This window comes from Tachyglossus aculeatus, chromosome 3 (genome assembly GCF_015852505.1).
Source record: "Tachyglossus aculeatus isolate mTacAcu1 chromosome 3, mTacAcu1.pri, whole genome shotgun sequence".
NCBI classification, from domain to species: domain Eukaryota; kingdom Metazoa; phylum Chordata; class Mammalia; order Monotremata; family Tachyglossidae; genus Tachyglossus; species Tachyglossus aculeatus.
Genome location: NC_052068.1, coordinates 75,938,623 through 75,963,801, shown reverse-complemented (window position 1 = coordinate 75,963,801; position 25,179 = coordinate 75,938,623). Strand labels below are relative to the sequence as shown.

Below are 25,179 nucleotides of genomic sequence, written 5' to 3'. Positions count from 1 at the left end.
TGTTCAGAAATCAACAGTAGGATCTGATTATTTGAATTTGAGCATCAGTGATATATGAGGAAGGCAATGGGGCTAAAAAGTCAATGAGGATAAGGAAGCAGCAAGTACAGTGCTCTGCACACAGCAACCACCTACTACTTCTACTACTCTGCATACAGTTAGGTGTCTAGTACAGTGCTCTGCACACAGCAGATTCACTCAATACAGTACTCTGCATGTGGTGAGCCTCCAATACTTCTACTACTCTGCAAACATGTATCCAGTACAGTGGTCTGCACAGAGTGGGAACATCCAGTGTAGTGGTCCATGCACAGCAGGTGCTCAATCAGTATTATTGAGGTGGATGATGAGATGAAGGAAGGAGGGATTGGTAAAATAAATACTGGAACCCATTCCAACAGGTTAAGAAAGCAATTAAGTTAAGGGACAAAATCCTGAGAGGAAGTCTATTAATTGTCTTTTTCTAAAGTAGAAAATATCTAATACCATTTGAACAAAACATGATCACCAAAAGGTAAGTGGAATTAAGATGTTATTGTTTAGATCAGGACTAATAGTCCAAAAAGGAAGCTAACCATTGCTGCGCTTATTACTTTATTGCTTTATCTACAAGAAAAAAGGAATTTCCTTTTCTTTCCCTTCACAATAAAACAAGCCCCAGTAGATTGAGTTTCAGTAATGACCTTGTCTACTTTACGTACATTGAAGTTGATATATTATTTCAATGTCCTGATGCATTGGTTATGACATTCATAAAATAAATGCCAAATAGCAAGTTGGATTTCTGAAGAAAGAACCCACAACTCTTCTATCAGCTTTTTTGCTCACCCACGTAATGTGGAGAGATATTTCATTCTAGTTTTATGAGGCTGCTAGGAGGATATAAAGCAGTAAAAGAAGTATTTACAAAAGTATTAGTTCCACAGGCCAGAAAATAGCCAGTCTTGGGCGACATCATCAATCAAGCATATTTATTGAGCTCTGTACTAAGTGCTAGGGAGAGTATAATAATAATGATAATGGTATTTGTTAAGCACTTACTACATGCTAAGCACTGGTCTAAGTGCTGGGATAGATACAAGTTAATCAGGTGGTCCCATGTGGGGCTCACAATTTCAATCCCCACTTTACAGACAAGGTGACTGAGGCACAGAGGAGTGAAGTGACTTGCACTTCACACAGTAGATAAGTGGCAGAGCAGGGATTAGAACCCATGACCTCTGACTCCCAAGCGCATGCTCTTTCCACTAAGCCACGCTGCTTCTCCAATCCTTTCTCTTGACCACATGGCTCTCTCCAATTATCATTCATCTCCCTCCTACCATTCTTCTCCAAAAGTCTAGAGAGACTTGTTTTCACCCGCTGCCTCCACTTCCTCTCCACCAATTCTCTCCTTGAACTCTTACGGTCTGGTTTCTACTTCTTGGAAAGAGCTCTCTCTAAAGTCACCAATGATCTCCTTGCCAAATCGAATAACCTCTACTCCTTCCTCGACCTTTCTGCTGCTTTTAACTCTACATGGACCCCCTCCTTCTTCTAGACTGTGAGCCTGTTGTGGTCAGGGAATGTCTCTGTTGCTGAACTGTACTCTCCAAGCACTTAGTACAGTAATAATAATGTTGGTATCTGTTAAGCGCTTACTCTGTGCCAAGCACTGGGGTCGATACAAGGTGATCAGGGTGTCCCACGTGGGGCTCACAGTCTTAATCCCCATTTTACAGATGAGGGAACTAAGGCCCAGAGAAGTTAAATGACTTGCCCAAAGTCACACAGCTGACAAGTGGAGGAGCCAGGATTAGAACCCATGACTTCTGACTCCCAAGCCCGGGCTCTTTCCTAGAGGCTCTTTCCTGTACTTCCCTACAGTACTCTGCACACAGTAAGTGTTCAATAAATATGATTGAATGAATGAAAACACCATCTAACATGGTCCTCTCCTGGTTCTTCTCCTATCTTTTCAGTGGTTTCAGCTGCTATCGCTACACGGAAGATTTCCAAATCTACCCAAGCCCTACTTCTTCTACTCAGTTTCACATTTTCTCTCCCTTCAGAACATCTTTCTTCTCACTTCTGACTTGGAAGCATATTTGATTTTTGCTAATAACTAAGAAGAAATTTCAAATTGGGGCCTACATACTAGATTCTGATCTCCACAGGCAGCCAAGGTTTCCAGTGAGATTCATCGAGCTCTGTGCTTGGGAAGCTTACATAATGCCCTCGGGGCCAGGAGCACTGTAAGGATAGCTGGATTAATTTGCTTCTCAGCAAAGTTAAGAAGAGTTTTATGCTGTAAAAGGGGGAAAGATTTCTAGTTGGGCAGCATGGTTCATATATTATAATAATAATGTTACTTTTTAAGCACTTACTTGGTGCCAAGCACCGTTCTCAACACTGGGGTAGATACAAGTTAATCAGGTTGGACACAGTCCCTGCCCACCTGGGGCTCACAATCTTAATCGCTATTTTATGGGATGAGAGAACTGAGGCCCAGAGAAGTGAATTGACTTGCCCAAGGTCATACAGCAGATGTGACTAGGGACTGTCTCTATATGTTGCCAATTTGTACTTTCCAAGCGCTTAGTACAGTGCTCTGCACACAGTAAGCGCTCAATAAATACGATTGATGATGATGATGTGACAGAGCCAGGATTAGAACCCAGTTCCTTCTGACTCCCAAGTCGATGCTCTATCCATTAAGCCACGTTGACTTCTCCCAAGAAAAGGCTGTGTACTAAATAACAAAGCAAGTGTCCAGGACTTGTAAATCTCAGCAGTCTCAGCTCTACCCCAGTGCCAGGTTAGTTCACTATCTGTGCCTCAATTTCCAAATCAATGTATTATACCTTCCTCTTGGTGTAAACTAAAAAAAAAAAAACAACAATAAAAGTAATGTTATACCTAGCATGCACTCCAGGCCTGATATACAGGCATCCAACCCAAAAGAATATTTGAAAACCACTGCATCGGTCAGAATGATTATCCTTTCCATAAATGTTCCGTTATCAGAAAGAGGTCAGTTTCATTCCTTTGAATACAATGGACAGCTAGACTAATGGTCTTGTTCCAAGGATTGCTAATTGGTCATTTTAATAGCTTATCATTCCAGCTGTTACCTCGTTCCAAGGTCCAGTAAGCCACTCCACACAGGGCTCGATATTACAGCCCATGCTCAGCTGAGGCTTGTATCCTAGCAACTGGCAGTGAAATGGCTGGAGACTCTGCTGGGCACGACTGTCAACACAGCGAGCTTGGCGGACCCTGACGCCACCGCTACAGTTCCTGGAGCACTGTTTGGGGAATAAGAAGAGGGAGAGTGACCAGTTTCTCAGGTGCTTGAGGGAGGCCTTTGGTAAAGGCTGGTTCCACCGGCCCCCATGCTTAGGAAGGGAAGAAGGAAGTCAGAAGGGTCCCTCCATGGCGCTCCTCCCTGAGAGAAGTGTAAATATTTGGCTGAACCAATCAGAGGGAAAAGATGGGGAGGAAGCAGGGGGGTCAGGTAATGATAATAATAAAGTTGGTATTTGTATATAAGTATATATGTTTGTACGTATTTATTACTCTATTTATTTATTTATTTTACTTGTACATATCTATTCTATTTATTTTATTTTGTTAATATGTTTTGTTTTGTTCTCTGTCTCCCCCTTCTAGACTGTGAGCCCACTGTTGGGTAGGGACCGTCTCTATATGTTGCCAACTTGTACTTCCCAAGTGCTTAGTACAGTGCTCTGCACACAGTAAGCACTCAATAAATATGATTGATTGATTGACTGATTAAGCGCTTACTATGTGCCAACCACTGTTCTAAGTGCTGAGGTAGATGCACGGTAATCAGATTGTCCCACATGGGGCTCACAGTCTTCATCCCCATTTTACAGATAAGGTAACAGGCACAGAGAAGTTAAGTGACTTGCCCGAAGTCACACAGCTGAGAAGTGGTGGAGCTGGGATTAGAACCCATGACCTCTGACTCCCAAGCCCGGCCTCTTTCCTCTGAGCCGCCCTGCTTCTGGAAGAGAAGACTCTTGGCCATCTTGGAGGAAAGAGGTAGTGAGCTGGGTCCCTGGGAGAGCAGGATACAGGGAGAGTTTATGCTGTGGATCCCAGATGAACACAAAACACAGATGCTCCTGATACCGGGAAGATCTGTGGACCTGGGAAGTCATGGGAGGGAAAGGAAACATCTTCACCCCAAGCTTCTTGCAGTCATCCCCGGGCTAAGGTGTAGTATGACAGTCCCCAGTGACCCACCTGCCTTCAGTAAAACACTTGGATTTCAGTTAAAGGATGGTGGCAATGACAGGGGTCCAGGGATTTGGAGAGCACTGAGGAGAATGTCCCCAAAGTTATATTATAAGAACTGAAGCCAAGGCTGAGTGGGGTCTGGGCACCCTTAAAGTGATTCGGGGGGCTCTTTTTGTTGAAATTTAGGGCTGAGAGACTGGAAGCATCACAACTTTATACTTTGTAGAGTGGGAGGGCACAGTGTATAAAGGTGCACCTGTCCCTCATCATCATCATCAATCGTATTTATTGAGCGCTTACTATGTGCAGAGCACTGTACTAAGCGCTTGGGAAGTACAAATTGGCAACATATAGAGACAGTCCCTACCCAACAGTGGGCTCACAGTCTAAAACGGGGAGACAGAGAACAAAACCAAACATACTAACAAAATAAAATAAATAGAATAGATATGCACAAATAAAATAAATAGAGTAATAAATATGTACAAACATATATACATATATACAGGTGCTGTGGGGAAGGGAAGGAGGTAAGATGGGGGGGATGGAGAGGGGGACGAGGCCCTCAGGGCACAGGGTTGGAAATTCATTTGTGGCTAGAAGTTGTAGTTGGTCCCCTTGGAAAATCCACGCCTCAAAGGAGCCCAAAGAAGCCCAGGAGTACCCAGCTCAATACTTCATCAGATAGCTAGCCAGAAAAGCAGCAGGATAGCTCAGTAAAAGGCAATGACATCACATCCTGGAGACACATTTGGACTGAGCTCATAACTGGAAAGCAAGAATTCTGTCCACGTCTGGTTACCTACCCGAACTAGTGGTAATAGTATTTAGTAAGCACTTCCTGTGTGCACAGCACTGCACTGAGCATTGGGAGAAAATACACAGGAGGGAATTAAACACAGAATCTATTCCTCATGGGGCTCACAAGAGTGCTTCTCTAGCAAAAAGAGGGGGAATCACTCTGACCGGCCTTCTGTGGAGAAAAGTTGTAGAATTGATTAGAAACTTTCTTTCCTGTAGTAACTCACCCCTAATATTATGACAAAATTGTTGTAAATATCCCCCGGCTTAAACCATCATAAGCCTTCACTGAAATGTCCTCAGCACCTTCTCCAACCTCACCACAAAGTAGGAGCTTGACAAATGCCTTCGATAGGGGCGATCAGTGTTTTGAAACACTGCACAAATACTCAGTCTAAATGGGCTGGCTTCTCCCCTGGCTCATCTTCCTTGGTTGAAAGAGGGACTTGATTGTCAGAAGTAGAGATAAACATGGAAAAAATGGGCCCCTCGATGTTAACTATTCAGGAAATATCGACCCTCCTAATTAGACCTTCAAATTCAGAGCTCTCCACAAAGCTGCGCACGTGGTGATTGTCAGGTAGGTCTATCTATTCCTTTTACAAGATGGATGTTTGATTGGTAAGTGGCGTCAGCCCACAGAGGTAAAGTTCGGTAAGAGCCATGACCCGAGCCTTGCCCTGCCAAGACCTAGAGGGTTTTTCACAAGTTCAACTCCGATCAGAAGTTCATGATCCAAATTAGGATACTTCAAGGGAGGAGACAGAAATAAGTGGTCCACTATGTCTAGAGACCCAGAAAAAATCCTGAAATGGGGGGAACAATGATGCTCAAGCTGTAACTTGTCAAGGGCCAGATATGAAAACAGGTAGACCATAGCAATTGCTTGCTAGTTCTTATACTTCTGTAAATAAAGCAGGCTTGCTTTATTTTAAGAAAATAGAACCCTCGCCTGAAATGGAAAAAAAGGTGCCATTTCATTATCTTGCAAAGCAGAGAACTGCTCATTTAATATCACTCACAGAACCAATGAAAAAATACGGCAGTCATTTATACACAAAGCAGACATCCATCTTGCCAAAACAGATCTAGGCAGATATGGTCGTTAACTCAGTAGAGTTGCTTTTTCATTAAAAAGAAATGTATCTGATGCTACTACATAATGCAAGCTTTTTTTTTTTGCTTTGTAAAATCACTGCCCACCATCTGTTTTTACATTTGATAAAAAAATCAGAACCACTTTTGTCGTCTGAGAGCTCTTTCACTTTTGGAGGGAAATGAAGTTTTTAATGACATACAAGTAAATAAGAGGGCCCCAGTCTGAGCAAGCAGAAGAGGAGTGATAGGGTATTAAATCGCACTTTGATATCAATGTTCTGCCTTAGTGTTCTCAATAACGCTTTCCAAATTCACTTCCCATAATGCCTTGTGCAGTGTCATTTCTGTTGTGTTTCTACTAATGGAAGAATGCATAAATCGGGCCGAGGTCAGGAGTTGGACTAATGAAAACAGAAAGACCTGATGATGCCTTTTCGTTTCCAGCTACTGCAGCAAGTGACTCAACTGATGTAATTTCTAAGGAAAATCAAATTAGAACGGAACACATCATTGGTTGACTGGAGCCAGTGGTGAAGTTGAAATGAAATCAGAGAGACCTTCTCCCTGTGGCTTTGATGGTTTATGAAGTTGTTCTGATCCAGTGTCTAGGTTAAACAACTCAACAGGAGCATAAGCTTTTCTCAAATAACAGACTTTCATCCTACTCTTGCACTAGAGCTGATTCCCCCACAAGAAACAGTGACTGTGATTACCTGGGGCTGCACAGTCAGTGTCAAGCAGTAACAAAGAGATTCAAATTTCCCAAACTAACAACTTGGCAAAGGGAGTTCAGAAAAATAAGACTCGCTACCAACAGCTTATCAGGAAATTAAAATTGCATTCTGAAAAGGTCAAACTGCATTATGGTCTTTAGGTTCAGCTGGAGACAGTCTTTTTTATCTCAAAATTCTTTAATTCCAAATTTGAATATTAAGCTTGTCAACTGTTGTGCAAATGGACACAAGCAGACTTGCTTGGGATTAGTATTTATGACAAAGGAATGGTTAAAAATAGGGTACAAGGTAATTTAATTTAAAACCTGTGTTTCAGTGAGAAGAAGGAAAGCTGATCATAAAAATATCCAGGGCAGTGAACTTGGAAAATTATTTAGAGAAGAAGTGTGGTCTATTAGAAAGAGCACAGGCCTAGGAGTCTGAGGACCTGGATTCTAATCCCAGCTCTGCCACTTGTCTGCTCTACGACCTTCGGCAAGTCACTTATTTTTCTGAGCCTCAGTTTCCTCATCTGCAGAAAGGGGATTCAATATGTGTTCTCCCTCCTACTTAGACCGTGAGTCCTACGTGGTACCCGATTACCTTGGCTCTACCCCAATGTTTAGTGCAGTGTTTGACACATAGTAAGCGCTTAACAACTACCACAGGAATCATTATTGGTATTTGCAATACCACTGGAGAGTTCAAAATAAGGCCCTAGTTTTTCCCATAGTTCATCTTTTCACTCTTCAGTTCGGTACTTGGTAGAAACCTAACCGTGAACTGAACGGCACTGTTCACCAGAAGTTTTCTGTTAGACTGTGAGCCCACTCTTTTAGACTGTGAGCCCACTGTTGGGTAGGGACTGTCTCTATATGTTGCCAACTTGTACTTCCCAAGCGCTTAGTACAATGCTCTGCACACAGTAAGCGCTCAATAAATACGATTGATTGATTGATTTTCAATCTAATGGGGGCCAGATGATGACAGGCAGGCACAGATTATAAACATAGGGGGAACAGGAGGAAATACTTCATGCTGCTGCCCAGATCATCTTTGTGCAGAAACGCTCTGGGCATGTTGCCTCCCCTCCTCAAAAATCTCCAGTGGCTACCAGTCAACCTAAGCAGTAAGCAAAAATTCCTCACTCTCAGCTTCAAGGCTGTCCATCACCTCGCCCCCTCCTACCTCACCTCCCTTCTCTCCTTTTCCAGCCCAGCCCGTACCCTCCGCTCCTCTGCCGCTAACCTCCTCACTGTACCTCATTCTTGCCTGTCCCGCTGTCGACCCCCGGTCCACGTCCTTCCCCTGACCTGGAATGCCCTCCCTCCACACATCCACCAAGCTAGGTCTCTTCCTCCCTTCAAGGCCCTACTGAGAGCTCACCTCCTTCAGAGGCCTTCCTAAACTGAGCCCCCTTTTTCCTCTCCTCCTCCCCATCTCCCCCGCCCTACCTCCTTCCCCTCCGCACAGCACCTGTATATATGTTTGTACAGATTTATTACTCTATTTTACTTGTACATATTTACTATTCTATTTATTTTGTTAATGATGTGCATCTAGCTTTATCTCTATTCTGATGACGTGACACCTGTCCACATGTTTTGTTATGTTGTCTGTCTCCCCCTTCTAGACTGTGAACCTGTTGTTGGGTAGGGACCGTCTCTATATGTTGCCAACTTGTACTTCCCAAGCACTTAGTACAGTGCTCTGCACACAATAAGCGCTCAATAAATGATTGAATAAATGAATGAATGAAAAACATAAATTCAACTGGTAACAGCAAAAAGAGAGCAAAGGTAAACAGATTATCCATGCTAAGGCCCCAGGGGCTTAATGCTTGAAATAACCAAAAGCACCCATTCCTTCCATCCCTTCCCTCCCTCAGTGGGGCTGTGCAGTTCACCTTGCTCCAGTTCCCCATTTTCCACCTGGCGCAAGGACGAAGGTGACATCTCCTTGCAGGGTCAGGCTTTTGAATGGCGTCACAATCTGCATCCCTTCCAGTGCTGCATTCCACCGACCTCCAGAAACCCCCCAGGCCACAGGAAGTAGAACACTGTGGGGCCGAGAGGGAAAAGATCGAAGTATCAAACACTCAGGACTTCACGTCTAGCCGGAGTTGCACTTTAAAAATTTCCACTTGCAAAGTTGCCCATGCTGACTGCAAACAATTCTGGGAAAAACACAGCAACTGGGAATGACAGGGATGGATTCACCCGAAAGAGCAGGAATGTTTCACACCAGAGACATTTCAGAGATGGACTGAAATCCAAACACCTGCTCACAATCACACGATACAATGGGAATTTAAATAGATCTGGGCTTTAAACGGCTCATTTATCTAGGGGAGTCACATACATGATTGAAAGATATTAATAAATGAAACTCCAATAAAAGGAAGGCCAAATACCATTATACCCATTACAAAGGTTTGCATATGGAGGCTGAGCCAATATAATAATTCCACCTTGAATTTGCAGTGTAGTTTTTGTTTTCTCAGCACTCTCACGGCAATGATCTCATTTTATCCCCATGATAAACCTGGGAAGCAGGGAGAGGTAGATTTTCCAGATGAAGAAACAGGGGCCCAGAGAGATTAAGGGGCTTATCCCAGGTTGTACAACAGATCAGAGAAGCAGCATAGCCTAGTGGGTGGAGCACAGGCTTGGAAGTCAGAAGGACCTGGGTTCTAATCCCGGCTCTGCCACTTGTCTGCTGTGTGACCTTAGGCAGGTCACTTAACTTTTCTGTGCCTCAGTTCCCTCATCTTTAAAACGGGGATGAAGACGCTGAACCCCATGCGGGGCATGGACTGTGCCCAACCTGATTATCTTGTATCTTCCCCAATGCTTAATACAATGCCTGGCACATGATAAGTGCTTAACAAATACCATTAACAACAATAATGACAATAGCTGAGGCTAGAACCTAGGTCTTCCAACTCACAGATCTGAGCTCTTTCTACTATACCACTTTGTCATCATTGTAGGCATTTCCTCACCGGCACATGGAGACAGTGATAAAGCCAATAGATTCAGTTCTCAGACCCTTGAATTTCCAGGTTCTTTATCCCCTTGTGCTATACTCTTGTCTAATCTTGGTACAATGAAAACAGATGCAGACGGTCTCTGGAGCCCACTAAAGTCCTTTAATTTATTTTGACAGTTTCTATTTCAGCAGCGATCAATTCAGGATGGCGGAAAAGCAGAGCGGATGGACGAAATCTACCAAATGAAGCAACGGCAGAATAGAGTCTTGTCAAAAGCTATTAATAGTCAGTGGATTCCAAGGTGGGGTGACTCTTCAGGATTCATCCAAAAGAGGAGATTTAAATTAAAAGTTTATCCTGTTCTTACAGCTGGTGATCCTGAGGCAATTGATTTATCAGGTCACAGAACAGACTTGAAAAGTTTGAGAAATGAAACAGATGCCATCAACTATATCAAAATCAAAATAATATGATAATTCATTTGGAAAACCATCCTGGCTGACTTTCATGAGCTCACCAACTAGGAGGGGTTTGGACTGAAAGTTCTGTATTGATTTTTACCTAGATTTTCTAGTCACCATTAGTCTTCCTTTGTCCGGTAGACCTGGTCTATAATTTGCGTATTGCTTTATTCTTATGTCCTAAAATGACCTGGATCTTCCTTCTCTCAAATAGTTTTGTTTCCTTAATCATGGAGGGCTAATTTTGAGTTCATCCAATTCAGGGTTACCTTGGGGCTGCTGAGCTGTTTTCATTTCAGCTTGCTGAGAAGACAGGCCCCTTAGGAGGAGTAAAGACAATCCAAGTGATGAACCTGGAGAGGAATGGAGTATCAGGCTAGAAAGCAGGGTTAAAAAGGTGGAATGGGATCTATGGATTATAGCCAGGTGCTGAAAATGATTCTGAAGCAAAATGGTTAGGAATCACTCTTTAAATTAGCACCTCTCCCCATGGATTTCTTGGGCCATTATTTATTCATTGTTAGCGCAGGTGCATGAGGAGATGCCAGCTGCCTGGATTTTACCTCTCCTGCCAGGAAATGTGAAAGATATTGTGCTTGTTTCCCTTAGTCTAAAACTTTGGATATGTTGTCTGCTCATTGAATGCATTCATATTCAAATACATTTTTTCTGAGTCACCAAATCGGCTGCCTCATCCTACTTTTTCACAAAACATGTTTTTTTTGGTCAAAACTCCTCTGTTGTAGTATCACCTTTCTCTCATTCTATTTCCCACCCAGTAGGTTTAATCCAGCCAATATTTACTGAGCACTTAATGTGCAGAGCACTTTAATAAGTGCTTGGGAGAACACAACACGGCAGACTTGGTTGGCGCATTCCCTAGCCACAGTGGAGTTACAGTTTAGAGGAAGAGACAGACATTAATATAAATAATTTATGTACATAATTGTTGTGGGGTGAGGGTGGGGTGAATATTAAATGCCCAAAGGGGTACGGATTCAAGTGCATAGAAGATGCAGAAGGGAGAGGGAGTTGGCGAAAAGAAGGCTTAGTCAGGGAAAGCCTCTTGGAGGAGATGTGATCTTAATAAAAGTTTGAAGATGGGGAAGAGTAGTAGTCTGGAATATATGGAATGGGAAGAAGTTCCAGGTCAGGGATACGACGTGGGAAAGTGATCAGTGGTGACATAGACAAGATCGGGGCACATGGAGCCAGCTGGATGCTAGGTGAGTAAAGTATACAAGCTGGACTATAATAGGAGATCAGGGAGGTAATACAGAAGGGGGCAAATTGATTGAGTGTTTTAAAGCCTATGGTAAAAAGTTTCTGTTTTATGTGGAGATAGATGGACAACCACTAGAGGTTTTTGAGAAATGGAAAGATGTGGACCAAACTAAGTTTTTAGAACAATGATCCAGACAGCAGAGTGAAGTATGGACTTGCGGGGAGCCTGTTGGGGGGCTGGGGAGAGGCGGGGGAAGGATAAGTTGACAGGGAGGCAGACGCAATAGTTAAGGCGAGGTAGAATAAGTGCTTAGATCAGTGTAGTAGCAGTTTGGATGGAGAGGAAATGGCAGATTTTTGTGTTGTGAATGTAGAATTGACAGGATTTGGTGACATCAAATATGTGGGTTGTGAGAGAGAGATGAGTTGAGGACAAAACTAAAGCTGGGGCCTGTGAAATAGGGGTGATAGTGGTAGTGTATATAGTGATAAGGAAAATGGGTGGACAGGGTTTGGGTGAAAAGATAAGGAGTTCTGTTTTTGACATGTTTAGTTTGAGATGTTGGCAGGAGGTAATGCAAGACTGTAGAGAAGGAGAGAGGTCAAGGCTGGAGAGGTAAATTTGGGAATTGTCTGTGTAAGGATGGTAAGTGAAGCTATGAAAGAGAATGAGTTTTCCAAGGGAGTAGGAGTAGATGAAGGCAACTCAGAACTGAGCCTTGAGAGCTCCACACTGTCAGAGGGTAGGAGGCAGAGGAGGAAGCTGCAAAAAAGATTGAGAAGGAGTGGTCAGAGAGACAGGAGGAGAACCAGGAGAGGACAGTGTCAGTGAAGTCAAGGTTGGCTAATGTTTCAAGGGAGAGGAGGTGGTCAACACAGTTGAAGGCAGTTGAAATGTCTAAGAGGAGTAGAATGGAGTAGAGACCATTTGATTTGACAAGAAGGTAACTGGTGATCTCGGAGAGGGCTGTTTTGGGGGAATGAGGGGAAAGAAACCAGATTGGACAGGATCAAGGAGAGAATTGGAAGAGAGGAAGTGGAGATGGTGGGTGTAGATGACATAGTGGGTGTAAGCACCTGGGAAAGTTAAATCAATCAATCCACATTATGAATTTATTATTTATGGTATTTGTTAAGTGCTTAGTATGTGCCAGGCTCTGAGAAGTAATGTGGCCTAGTGAAGGGAGCACTGTCCTGGCCTGACCTGTGTTCTAGTCCAGCTTTGACACTTACCTGCTGTGCAGCCTTGGGCAAGTCACTTAATTCTCCGTGCTTCAGTTCCCTCATCTAAAAAATGGGTATTCAGTATGTGTTCTCTCTATGAGCGCCATGTGGGACCTGATTACCTTGTAGCTACCCCAGCACTTAGTACAGTTCTTGGCCCATAGTAAGTGCTTAACAAATACCATTATTATTATTACTCCTTTGCTTACTATGCTTATTAGTATTAGATATGGACTGACAAGGCAAAATCCTGAACTAAGCTCTGGGGTGAGGCATGCATGAATTCCAACTCAGTTTTTGACCCACTGTGCTCTTGTTTGTATTATGGTACTTTTTAAGCACTGTTTTAAGACCTGGGGCAATTATAAGTTAAGGGGGTTGAACACAGTTCCTGTCCCACATAGGACCCACAGTCTGAGTAATAATAATAATAATAATGATGGCATTCATTAAGTGCTATGTGCAAAGCACTATTCTAAGCGCTGGGGAGGTTCCAAGGTCATCAGGTTGTCCCATACGTGGCTCACAGTCAATCCCCATTTTTACAGATGAGGTAACTGAGGCACAGAGAAGTTAAGTGACTTGCCCAAAGTCACACAGCTGACAATTGGCAGATCCGGGATTTGAACCCATGACCTTTGACTCCAAAGTCCATCCTCTTTCCACTAGAGCAACGCTGCTACTCTAAGCAGAGTAGAGAAGAAGAGCAGAAGGGAGTAGGATTGACTCCCCATTTTACAGATGAGGTAACTGAGGCCCAGAGAAGTGAAGTGACTGGCCCAAGGTCACACAGCAGACACATGGCAGAGCTAGAACCCAGTTCCTCTTACTCCCAGGGCCAGGCTCTTTCCACTAGGCCACACTGATTCTCAGCAGCTGGTCTTACATTAGGGAAGCAGAATCTGCTGCTGACCTTAACACAATCACTTTTCTTGTGTTGTTGTTGGTGTTGTTGCTATTGCTACTTGCTCTGCTAATATTTCTTCAACTGATTTTCTACTTTATTTAAATGTTTTGGAGAACTTACACCAAGAATTCAAATGAGCTCTCCATTTTTCAGAGAGAATCAAGGCCATGGATTCACAAGTGCACCCCTTACCTCACTCCAGTTGCCCACAATCCAGTAAACTGTCCTTTGTGTTGCGGTGCCCTCTTCCAGGTGCTTGTAATCTGTGGCATTCAGCAAAAAGCCCTCAGCAATAAGGCTTTTTGCATCCTCTTCAGTCAGCTGAGAGTCAGTGCCCTGTACCCAAGTCTTATTGTTTGATGGTTCCAATTCTTTAGAGTTGACAAACATCTCCTGTGATGTCTGCTCGTCTTTCCCATCTGGCAACAACGTCTCAGTCAAAGTCTTTTCTGTCCCTGGGATGCTGAATTGGAGTGGGGTATCTTCAGGCCTGGCTGTTGTTGAAGAAAGTAGGTTCCCCTCTTCTGGACTTGTTGAAGACGACTTGGAAGACTCACTGTGAAAAGGTGGGGGTGACAGCTGAGAAGGTGTGTCAGTGCTACTGATAGAAGGGGTTTCAACTTTGGATTTTTCACTCTCAGTCCATATGACAGGATTGCTTTGGGATTTGTCAGTAGGTGGTTCATCCGCTTCTCCCGATCCACTGGGTGTCTCGGTTTCTGGCTCTTCCGTCAAGTAGTCATACCCTGGGGTCACTTGGAAAGTCCCTGGGCTCACGGTGTGTGGTAAGATGAGGTCATTGTTGGTGCCAGGCCCTTCTGAGGTGGCACCTGTTTCTGAACTGGAAATACTCTCCTTTTGGTAGTGGTCGGTTGTTCGGTCAGTTCTCGGTGTTACGCTCATCAGCCAGGGAGTACTATTCTGTTGAGAAATGTCTCCAGGAGAGACAAAGGGGTCATGGTTTTCTGATTCGGTCAAATTGTTTGGGAGCGTTCCTTGTGGTGATCCCTCTGGAGAAGATGTCATGGGGCCAGGGGGAGTGGGCCTCAAGGACAACCAGCTCGTTGATCCTGGCACAGTGGGTGCTGTCAAGGACCTCTGACTAGGCACGGGGTTAACAGTGAGTCCCGAAGGTTCTTGGGTAGGCCGGGATGGATTCCTCTTGTTAAAGAGTGTTCCTGGATTGGGATGCAGGAGAGGCCGTGAGAATCTTCGGCTCGAAGGGCACTGTTGGAGGCCACAGAGTGCCCGGCTATTTGGTTTCTTAGTTACATCACATGGTTCATCACTGTTTTTGGCACATGTGACGCTGCGGATGCGTACTCCTCCACCACAGGAAACCGTGCACTGAAAAACAGAGTCAGGAGCTAGGTTAGTTATGGACACATGCTTCAGCTCTTTGCCCATGGCAGAAAAGGCAGGCTTACTGGGAATCAGGCTGCAGACCTGAATCAAACAGTATATTCGGATTATCTTTGCTTTTTCACTTGCTATTCATTCAATTCTATTTATTGAGGGCCTAGTCTGTGCTTAGCACTGCTCTAGGTCTTTGGGAGGACACAATAAAAGTAAAAGACAACAACCCTTCCCTTGAAAGAGCTTAGAGTCTGGTGGAAGAGGCAGGCAGATATGACTTGTACACATTTAGTGGAAGCAGGTAAGAATATGCAATACAGCTGGTAGCAATAAGCATTTGGAAAACTGAAATGAGCAAATATGTGATGCTTCTAAATCAATGTTTACATCAGTCAGTAGTATGTTTTGATCACAAACTGTTCAAAGCACTACATCAAGCACTTGGGAAAATACAATAAGGAGATATGATCACTACCCTCCCTAGCAAGGGAGACAGACATCAAAAAAAAAATTACAGGTAGGAGAAGTAACCAAGTATAATATAGTAATCATGGTGGGCTGGGAATGTGTCTCTTTATTGTTATACTGTACTCTCCCAAGCACTTAGTACAGTGCTTTGCACACAGTAAGCACTCAATAAATATGATTGAATGAATGAATAATAGGATTTATGAAGCAGTTACTGGGTATAGAGCATTGTATGTATATAACTGCTGTGGGCATGGGAGATGGGGTGATTATTGTGTAAGGACTCAAGACATGGTAAGAATGAAGATAGGGTAGGGAGATGAGTAATTAGTCATGGCAGTCTTTCTGGAGAAGATGTGATTTTAGTAGTGTTTTGAAGATGGGAAGAGGGGTGGTCTGCTGTATGTGAAGGGGGAGGGATTTTCAAATAGGAGGGAGGGCATATGTAAAGGATTGACAGTGATAGAGATGAGATCAAAGTAACATAAGCAAATTGGTAGTAGCAGAGTGAAGTGGATGGGTTGGGTTGTAGTCAGAGAGAAGCAAAGATAAGTAGAAGCGGGAGAGCTGATTGAGAGCCTTTAAATCAATGGTGAGGCATTTCTGCTTTATGTGGAGATGGATGGATAATCATTGGAGATTTTTGAATAGTGGGGAGATGTGTGCAGAACCATGTTTAAAAAATGATAGGGCAGCAGTGTGAAGTATGAACTGGAGAAGGAAGAGGCTGGAGGCAGGGAGGTCGGTGAGGAGGCTGATAGAGTAGTAGAATAGTGGAGGGGGGATATGACAAGGGCTTGGAGCAATGTGGTAGCAGTTTGGATAGAAAGGAGGATGAATTCTGGATAGGTTGTGAAGGTAGAGCTGACAAGCTTGGTGACTGACTGAACATGAGGGTTGAAGGAGAGAAGTGATGGGGACAGGATGGTGTTATTGTCAACAGTGTTGTGAAAGTTGGGGGGGAGGTGAGGATTTGGGTAGCAAAATGAGGATTGTCAATTTTGGCATGTTGAGCTTGAAGTGTTGACAGGACATTCAAGTAAAAATGTCCTGGAAGGAGAAGGAATATGAAATTGCAAATGAGAGAAGTCAGGTTGGAGAGATAGACTTGGGATTAAACCAGGTTGAGGTGGTAGTTGAAGTCATGGGAGCAGATGAGCTCCTCAAGAGAGTGACTGTAAATTGAGACTAGAAGGGGACCCAGAACTAAGCCTTGAGGAATCTTCACCCACCTTGTCCACCCTGCCACCCTCATTTAGGGACTGGGAGGCAGAGGAGGAGCAGGTGAAAGAGATTGAGAAGGAGAGGCAAGAGAGGTAGGAGAACCAGGAGAAGAAGTATCAGAGAAACGTGGATAGTGTTTCCAGGAGAAGGGGTGGTCCATAGTGTCACAGACTGCTGAGAGCCCAAGGTTAATTAGAATGTAGTAGACTCCTAAGAGTGGCTTTTAAGATAACACAACCGGAGATTGTGGAAATTAGTGGGGAATGTCCTCTGGAGAAGGTGAGATTTCAGCCGGGCTTTTGTCTGGCAGATTTGGGAAAGCAGGAACTTCCAGGAAAGGGAAGGGCATGAGAAATGAGTTGGTGACAGGAGAGCTGAGAGTGAACCCATTTAGAAGGAAAGCTTGGGAGGAATGAGGGGCTTAAACTGGTGAGGAGTGGGTGAAGAGAACCAACATAAAGGATGGAAATAGAAGATGGAGAGCTTTGAAGTCTATAGACAGGAACGTCTGTTTGGTGTGGAAGGAAATGGATAGTCGATTGAGAGTTTGGAAGGGTTAAATGACATATTCAGGACAGCATTTTTACTTTGCCATGAAAATCTGTGCTTGTGGCCTGGTTTATGAATACGCTTAATTTAGTGATGTGGATAGCACTGGGGAGAGGGGATTGGGAAACAGTATGACTGGGAGAAGGCAGTTGGAGAAAGAGGGTGGCAGTGCATATTCTGTAGATGGAACTTAATTCTGATCCACATAATGAATTTTGAAAATTACTTGCTAGGCTGGATTAATCTATGTCCTTTAGCTCTTCCGGATTTCTACTGAGAATGAAGTGTATTTCATTTTGGCTAAAACCTGATGATTTTCTAAGAAAAAATAAACAAGATTCCTCTGGCTGAACAATGTGCACTCGGAGACTGTTAACAGGACACTTAGGTAGAAATGATCAGAGCCTAAAGAATAAGTAAGTCTGAAGCACCATTTTACCAATGGAAAAAATGGACAAGCTATGATGGGAGAAACACAAAGATGAAAAGAAAACATTCTTTTGCTGCATTAGATGCTGCATAATCAATCAATCATATTTATTGAGCACTTACTGTGTGCAGAGCACTGTACTAAGCACTTCGGAAGTACAAGTTGGCAAGCATAAGTTTTATGGCTATTGAAGTCTTCCCACAGTAAGTAACCAGAACCGCAAAAGACAGCCAATTCAGTGCTCAGAGCATTTTAGGCACCCATGCAGTACTTTTGAGTGTTGTAGGTACTCATTAAATATTACCGAAAGAATATATTTTTTTCTGTTAATTTAGAGAAAAAGGTAAACCTGACAGAGACAAGTATCATATAACAAAAGGATGATGCAAAAAGATTAAAACATTGTCCTTAGGAGTTTAGAAGAGAACTTGGGGTCATAAAGTATATCCTGACTGCTTCCAGACAAACTATACTTTTTCCTTTCCTTACCACTGTCCAGAGAAAGAAAATCTCTGTTTTTTAGAATCGGCAAATTCTCCTTCATTCTTAAATGAAATCTCTTTGGATGCAATTTAGGCCTTTTACATTTTATCAAGTCTTCAGCAGAAACAGAGGACAGCTGTTCACCACACTGACAATGATCCTTCCTGTTTCTAAAGGACAGTTGTTTCGCTTTCCCCCAGGAATCAGTTCAGTGTTCAGCCTCCATGCAATGTTTCTCAACGACCAAAAAATATCAGACCTAGGAAAGATCTCTTATCCTTTGAGCCCAAATAGTTTAATGTGAGCTCAATTTTGTCTTGTTTTTTTCAGATCACATCCTTTCTAGGACAGTTACTGGTGCCTCATTTCCCAGGCTGTTACCGTGGTCTATCAGCTCTGAGCAGAGAGCATTAAACCATGAGAGAGAGCAATGGGAAGAGGATACGGATGAGCCTAGTTCAAAAGTTTCCCAATTTATTTGGACGGTGTAGCCCTGGGGTCTCAAATTTTCACCTGAACTATCCACCTCACATACTTTCCTGTCACATGTACTCTATGCCCCAAATCTAAAATAACTAGCTCCATTCTCACTCTCTCACACTTCTACTTATAATCACTGAGTGAGACTTCTTTTGGGAGGAGAAAGGAACAGCAGTAATAGCTGCTGCTAGGACTGATGCTACGGCAAGCAGGCGGAAAAGAGAATTCATTCACAAATAAGAGCACCACTGAGGCCACAGGTCAATCAGTCCCCAGCTTGGGCAATGTAAGTTCCTTGTGGACAGGGATTGCGACTATCAACTCTGTTGAGTTACAACAGGGCTTAGCACACAGTAAGTGTTCAATAAATACCACTGACTGATCCATCTCCCTTAATCACCAAAAAGTACATAATCCCATATTGATTTATCTGTAAATCTACTCTTTGGATGCCTATCCTTATACTCTCCCATTCTCCATATTAATGTCCCAATCCGTCAATCGTATTTATTGAGCACTTACTGTGTGCAGAGTACTGTTCTAAGTACTTGGGAGAGTACAAAGCAATAGGGTTGATGAGCTGATAGACACAGCCCCTGTTCACAGCAGTGTCTTTCCCTTTATACTGTGAGCTCCTTGTGAGCAGGAAACTTGTCTACCAACTCTTCTACACTGCTCTCTTGCAAGAACCTAGTACATGAATTGTCAGATGCCACCTTGTTTCATGGAAAGAGGAGTGATTCACAGAACACTGGCCAGAAGTGGTAATAGCTGCTGGCAGTAACAGACATCAGTAAGTGGGCTTTATTACACCGACCCAGCACTTAATACTGTTGAACTAGTCACTGCAGAAAACCCAAGACATCACTCAATCCATCTGTTGATTTGGAGAGTTATCTGATGAAGGGATGAAGCAGTGAAATCTCTGACTTCTTATTTTGGGATGCCAAAATAAGAATTCAGAGAATATGCTTGAATTGAAATGAACAATGCCATTAGATATTCTAGGTCATTTTTAATGTACACACCCCCAAATAAAAGCACTGTAGAAGGAAATTCTAGTCATCAATGGTTATTTGAACTACTTCACATTTAAATGCTTTAACTCGGAATATTATTTACCATCAACACCAAATACTATTCACTATTTTACATAAGCCACTGGTCTGGGTGGTTTTTAAACAAATAGAGTCTCTGCTACCTAGAACTGAAATCTTCACTCGATTGGACAATATTAAATACAAGTAAATGTACAGTAAGGTGTTTTGGAATATATAAAATTAAGCTTTAAAATGATCCACTGAAAAGTAAGATGCTTCCATTAAACTTTCCTTAAGTTTCTTTGTCTCTAAATATTTCATGAAGTCTTAGTAAAGCTGACCCCTAACCTGTATCTATCCAGTGTCTTCCCTCACCGCCCCCTCACCTGGCTTGGTTGCACCTGCTTCCCCACTTTCTCTGATCACATCATCACCTACTCTTGTTACATCTCCCCTGTCGTGACTTTCCCCTGTCCCTTGCCTTGTTTTGTCCAAATTCCCATTATATGTACGCAGTGTTTGCCTCAGACAGCAAATTAATTATTGTACTTTCCCAAGTGCCTAGTATAGTTTAGAGAAGCAGCGTGGCTCAGTGGAAAGAGCCCGGGTTTTGGAGTCAGAGGTCATGGGTTCAAATCCCAGCTCCGCCAATTGTCAGCTGTGTGACTTTGGGCAAGTCAATTCACTTCTCTGGGCCTCAGTTACCTCATCTGTAAAATGGGGATCAAGACTGTGAGCACCCTGTGGGACAACCTGATCACCTTGTAACCTCCCCAGTGCTTAAAACAGTGCTTTGCACATAGTAAGCGCTTAATAAATGCCATTATTATTATTATTATTATTATTATTATTGTTCTGCACCTAGAAAGGCCTCACTGCAGTTCTGTGCACCCAGTAGGTGTTCAATAAATACTTTTTAATAGAATAAAAAATGACTTCCTCATGATTCCAGGCTTCCCTTAGGCCTCCCCCAACTTTGGCCTTGCTACCCTTCCATTCTTCATCACCTGTTTTGTCTCACCTAGCTCTGTAGCTCCTGGTTCCATCTCCCCTGAGGTCCTACTTTCCTTTGATTCTGCCACCAAAGCCATGCTTCCTGCAATTTTATGTTCTCTTCAAAAATTTTAAAGGGGGTATATGAGTATGCTAGATGTGTAGTGAGTGTATGTGGAAGAAGATAGCTGTGCTATGGCTAAAAAAGGACAGAAGACTGTGAAAAAGACAGTGGAGAAACTGATTCATGTACCACTCCTCACATGTGATGGCTGAATTTTTCTGGATACGCATCCAGAGAAGGAGTTTTGACAATGCAATTGTCTTGGTAACACTTCTCGGGATTTGAAAAATGGCTTATTTACCCAAAGGAGGAGTTGTAACAACTGAATGACCTTGGTAACATTACTATATATTTAAGGAACAGTACAATCAATCAATCAATCAATCAGTGGTATTTACTGAGCACTACAGAGCACTGTATTAAGTGTTTGGGTGAGTACAAGACAATAATTTTGGTAGACACGTTCCTTGCCCACCAGAAGCCTACAGTCTAGAGGGGAAGATGGACATTAAAATAAACTATGGATATGTGTAGTGTTGTGGGGCTGAAGGTGGGGAGAACAGCAAGTCTCCAAGTGTATTAAAGGGTACAGATCCAAGTGCACAGGCAATGCAGAAGGGAGAGGGAGTAGGGGAAATGAGGGCTTAGTTGGGGAAGGCCTCTTGGAAGATATGTAATTTTAATAAGGCTTTGAATGTGGGAAAAGTGGAGGCCTGTAGGATGTGAAAGGGGAGGAAGTTCCAAGCCAGAGGGAGGATATGGGCTAGGGGTCAAAGGTGAGGTAAATGAGATTAAGATATCATGAGTAGGTTAGCATTAGAGGAGTAAAGTGTCTGAGCTGGGCTGTAATAGGACATAGCAAGGTAAGCTGATTGAAAGATTTGAAGACAATAGTGAAGGGTTTCTGTTTGATAAGGTGGTGGATGGACAATCATTGGAGGTTTGGGAGGAATGGGGAGGCATAAACTGAACTTATTTTAGAAAAATGATTCAGGCAGCAGAGAGGGGAGAGACAGGAGGCAGGGAGGTCAGTGAGGAGACTGATGCAACAGTGAAGGCAGGACATGAGAAGTGCCTGAAACAGGGTTGTATTAGTTTGGATAGATAAGACAGAGTGTACTCTACGGATGTTGTGAAGGTAGAATCATAAGGACTTGGTGATATCAAACATACGGGTTAACGAGAGACGTGAGTTGAGGACAATGCCAAGGACATAGGCCTGTGAGAAAGGAAAGATAGTGGAGTTGTCCAGTGTTGGGGAGGACAGGGAAGATGAGGAGCTCTGTCTTGGATATGTTAAGTCTGAGTTGTCAGAGGGACATCCAAGCAGAGATGTTCTGCAGGCAGGAGAAAGTGTGAGATTACAGAAAGGTACACCTTGGATAGAGTTAGCAACAATGAAAGGACAGCAGAAACTGCCAGTTGGTTCCAGAGAAGATAGGATGAGATGAAATAAATACTTAGTTCTTAAGCATCCTGAACGTTCATATACAAGTATAATACACAAAGAGCGCATAAGACCTGAGATCTACAGAACCACTCCAACTTCTGATGTTCCATGTAAACTGATTTCCCAGCTTAAGATCAGTACCATACCCTTGACCTTGCCAGCTGTGTGAGGAGGTATGTGAGACAGACACATAGACACACACACAGAGAGAGAGAGAGAGAGAGAGAGAGAGAATGAATGTATGTGTGGGTGTGTGAGGAGACATGCTTGTTTGTGAATTTGAGGAGTTATATTTGTGTGTGTACATGTGTTAGGAAAGCATATGCTAGTAGAAAAAGAATGAATCAGTAAAATTGTATAAAATCTTTTCAGTGTGTTCCTTGATTCTATTAGGCTAGTGAAACTGATTTTAGCTGTCTGAGAGCCTTGAGATCCAAATCCCAGTCTTGGGGTTACACATTCAGTCCCAATGTACTAGGCCTTGTTTACCCTGCTACCTTGCTTTCTCTGGTTTTGTCTTCCTGGTGCAAGTGAGTGTGTGGGTGATGTGAGTGCACATTAAATTGCTTTATAATTCATTCATCCACAAGTAAATTTAATTAGTCCTTTCGAGAATACAGAAACCCAATTTTATTTTTATTTTAGCTACTTAGTACCTATTTTATGCCCATGATTCATAATTCATACACCCCTGCTATTACATCATGCTGTGCCCTGAAACCATAGCCACTTCCTGCTCTACCTTGATGTGCTGCTTGGTAAATACCATTGATTAATTGATTAGGAGGCAATAGCATAGAAAGGATGGCTTATAGTTATGTGTGTATAATTATATTCATAAATATATGTATAAATATACACACACATTATTGAGAGAGGAGGAGGCAGAGGAGCAGGAGAACAGCAGAGGCTAACTGAATGGGGAAATGCACTTTTAGTGCCACTTCAGAACTCAACCAAGTCAGCTTCTTTGGACTTGAGAACTAACTGGTAGTTGTTACCCCTGATCCACCTCTCTCAGGGTCGCACTGGAGAGTTTCCAGGACTCTACCAGTCTCAACTACAAGAGGAAGAGTCAAACAGAGACGTACCCATTCCATTCCTAGCTTGGACAGTGGCTAGCGAGTGGAAGGTAATCTGCTACAAGTCCAAACTCACCTGTGCTGGGCAGCAACAGCATGGGAAAGAGTCGAGGGTGGAGACTCAGATTTACGGCACAGAATGAGGGGATCGTATACCACGTTCGTATTTTTACTAAGAAAAGTCTATGGATACATTACCAGAATGATTGCAGATGGAAGTGGGGCATTCTGGGAGAGATGTGTCCATGGCATTACTATGGGTTGGAGACGACTCGATGACATAAGACAAGACCCCTGATCCACTTGGGTGACAGTACTGTCCTATTAAGTAACCATTACCAAAGACACCACACCCCAGGATCATGGCTCATGACAGAGCTGCTCTATTAAAGCACCCCACTGCCCCTTCGCCGATGCAACCTGCACACCTTGGCAGCAAAGGTGTGTGCCTTTTATGGCAAGAAATCCAAACTCCCAAACGCTTCCCAAACTCCTTCCCTTAGTTCCCTGTTAGAGTCCTGCATGATGAGCAAACTCCTCCTTTCTTTAGCTGATGGTAATTGGAAATATGCGTGAACCTTCTCATAAATGAAATTCCCCTTCTAATTATATAAATGGACTGATTCCTCTGTCTTTTGTTGAGAATCTGCGGAAACCCCTATGTTGTGGGCAGGGAACGTGTCTACCAACTCCGTTATACTGACCTCTCTCAAGCGGTAAGTACAGTGCTCTCATACAACAAGCACCCAATAAATATGATTGATTGAAAGATCTGTGTTTTAACGCTGGTCTGCCTGAGCTTCTCTTTAGACAGTTCTAGAGATGACCACAGAGTCTACCCTGGACTGATGCAGACTCTGTGTGGGTACCTAGATGCAATGATTCTGCAGTGCCCAGTGGCCCTCGGGTAATAGTAGCTCTTCGCCCACAGGGTTAGGGAGAGAAACTGGGAAACGTATCCTCGATAACTTGGAGCAAAAGTTACCTTTTTGTAAACCGTTAAAGTAAAACCCCAGAACTTACTTATAGCATCCCTTTTCAATCAATCATATTTATTGAGTGCTATTTGTGTGCAGAGCACTGTACGAAGCTCTTGGGAGAGTACAATTCAACAGAGTGGGTAGACATGTACACTGCACACAAGAAGCTTACAGTCTAGAAAGAGGAGCTTAAGGAATTTCTCGAGAATCTTTAAGCTTTCATTAATTCTGGCAATACCCCCTAGGAGAGGCAGGAAAGGTACAGTGCACTGTGAACGCAGAGGCTTTTTTTCTTAAGCACAGGACCCACTGAAGACTTTAAGGATGTGGATGCTGTGCCATAACCCAGCAGACAGTTGCTTTGGTCACCCCTGCAATCCTCACTGCCCCCGTTAGCTAGAGCTAGTTTCAGGGTTCCTGCTGAGTCTGTCCATTACACAAAATGTCCTAGTTGGCTTGTCGGTCAGAAATTTTCACCACAGATGGTTTAGCCCCAGCAGGTATTCCCTTATTTAAAGTGCTGGAACTCAAACCCCTCGTCTCCCAATTTCTCCCAACTGTGCTCTTTCCACTGAACTGACAGTAGGGCAGGAGAGACTGTCTACATACTGTCCAAGGCCAGGCCTGCTCAGTTGTAACGTCATTATTTTCAGAAATATAGCTGGACATACCCCAGAAAATGGGTGCTGAGGGGATGTAAAGGTGGAAATGAAGGACCATAGGCTCTTAGAAGAGTCTAAGCTGTCACTTTGGCAGTGTCAACACAGGAGGAAGCAAACGCTTTAGGAACCATTTCTGCCCTACCAAAGGATACATAAAAGCTTGCTTCGAACTATTGAGGGGGGCTTATATTGAGGGGAGATTCTCTGTACAAAAACTTTAATGGGTCATACCCATGTAACTCCAAGTCCTGCC

General features: G+C 43.3%; 1 protein-coding gene and 1 non-coding gene across 3 annotated transcripts in view; one reads left to right on the top strand and one right to left on the bottom strand.

The window, feature by feature from the left end:
• ADAMTS12 (ADAM metallopeptidase with thrombospondin type 1 motif 12) overlaps positions 1-25,179 on the bottom strand; it is a 345,960-nt gene that overhangs the window by 24,134 nt on the left and 296,647 nt on the right. The window contains exons 19-21 of one of the 2 annotated variants that reach the window (XM_038743882.1): positions 13,858-15,012; positions 8,764-8,916; positions 3,114-3,287 (exon numbers count right to left, since the gene is read on the bottom strand). In XM_038743882.1, coding sequence (XP_038599810.1) covers positions 3,114-3,287; positions 8,764-8,916; positions 13,858-15,012 — 1,482 coding nt within the window. The remainder of the gene's footprint in view (positions 1-3,113; positions 3,288-8,763; positions 8,917-13,857; positions 15,013-25,179) is intronic. The other variant, XM_038743883.1, reaches the window with a different exon arrangement.
• LOC119926197 lies at positions 23,214-23,350 on the top strand. The gene has a single exon (XR_005450093.1). It is a non-coding gene; the product is annotated as a small nucleolar RNA SNORA7 (small nucleolar RNA).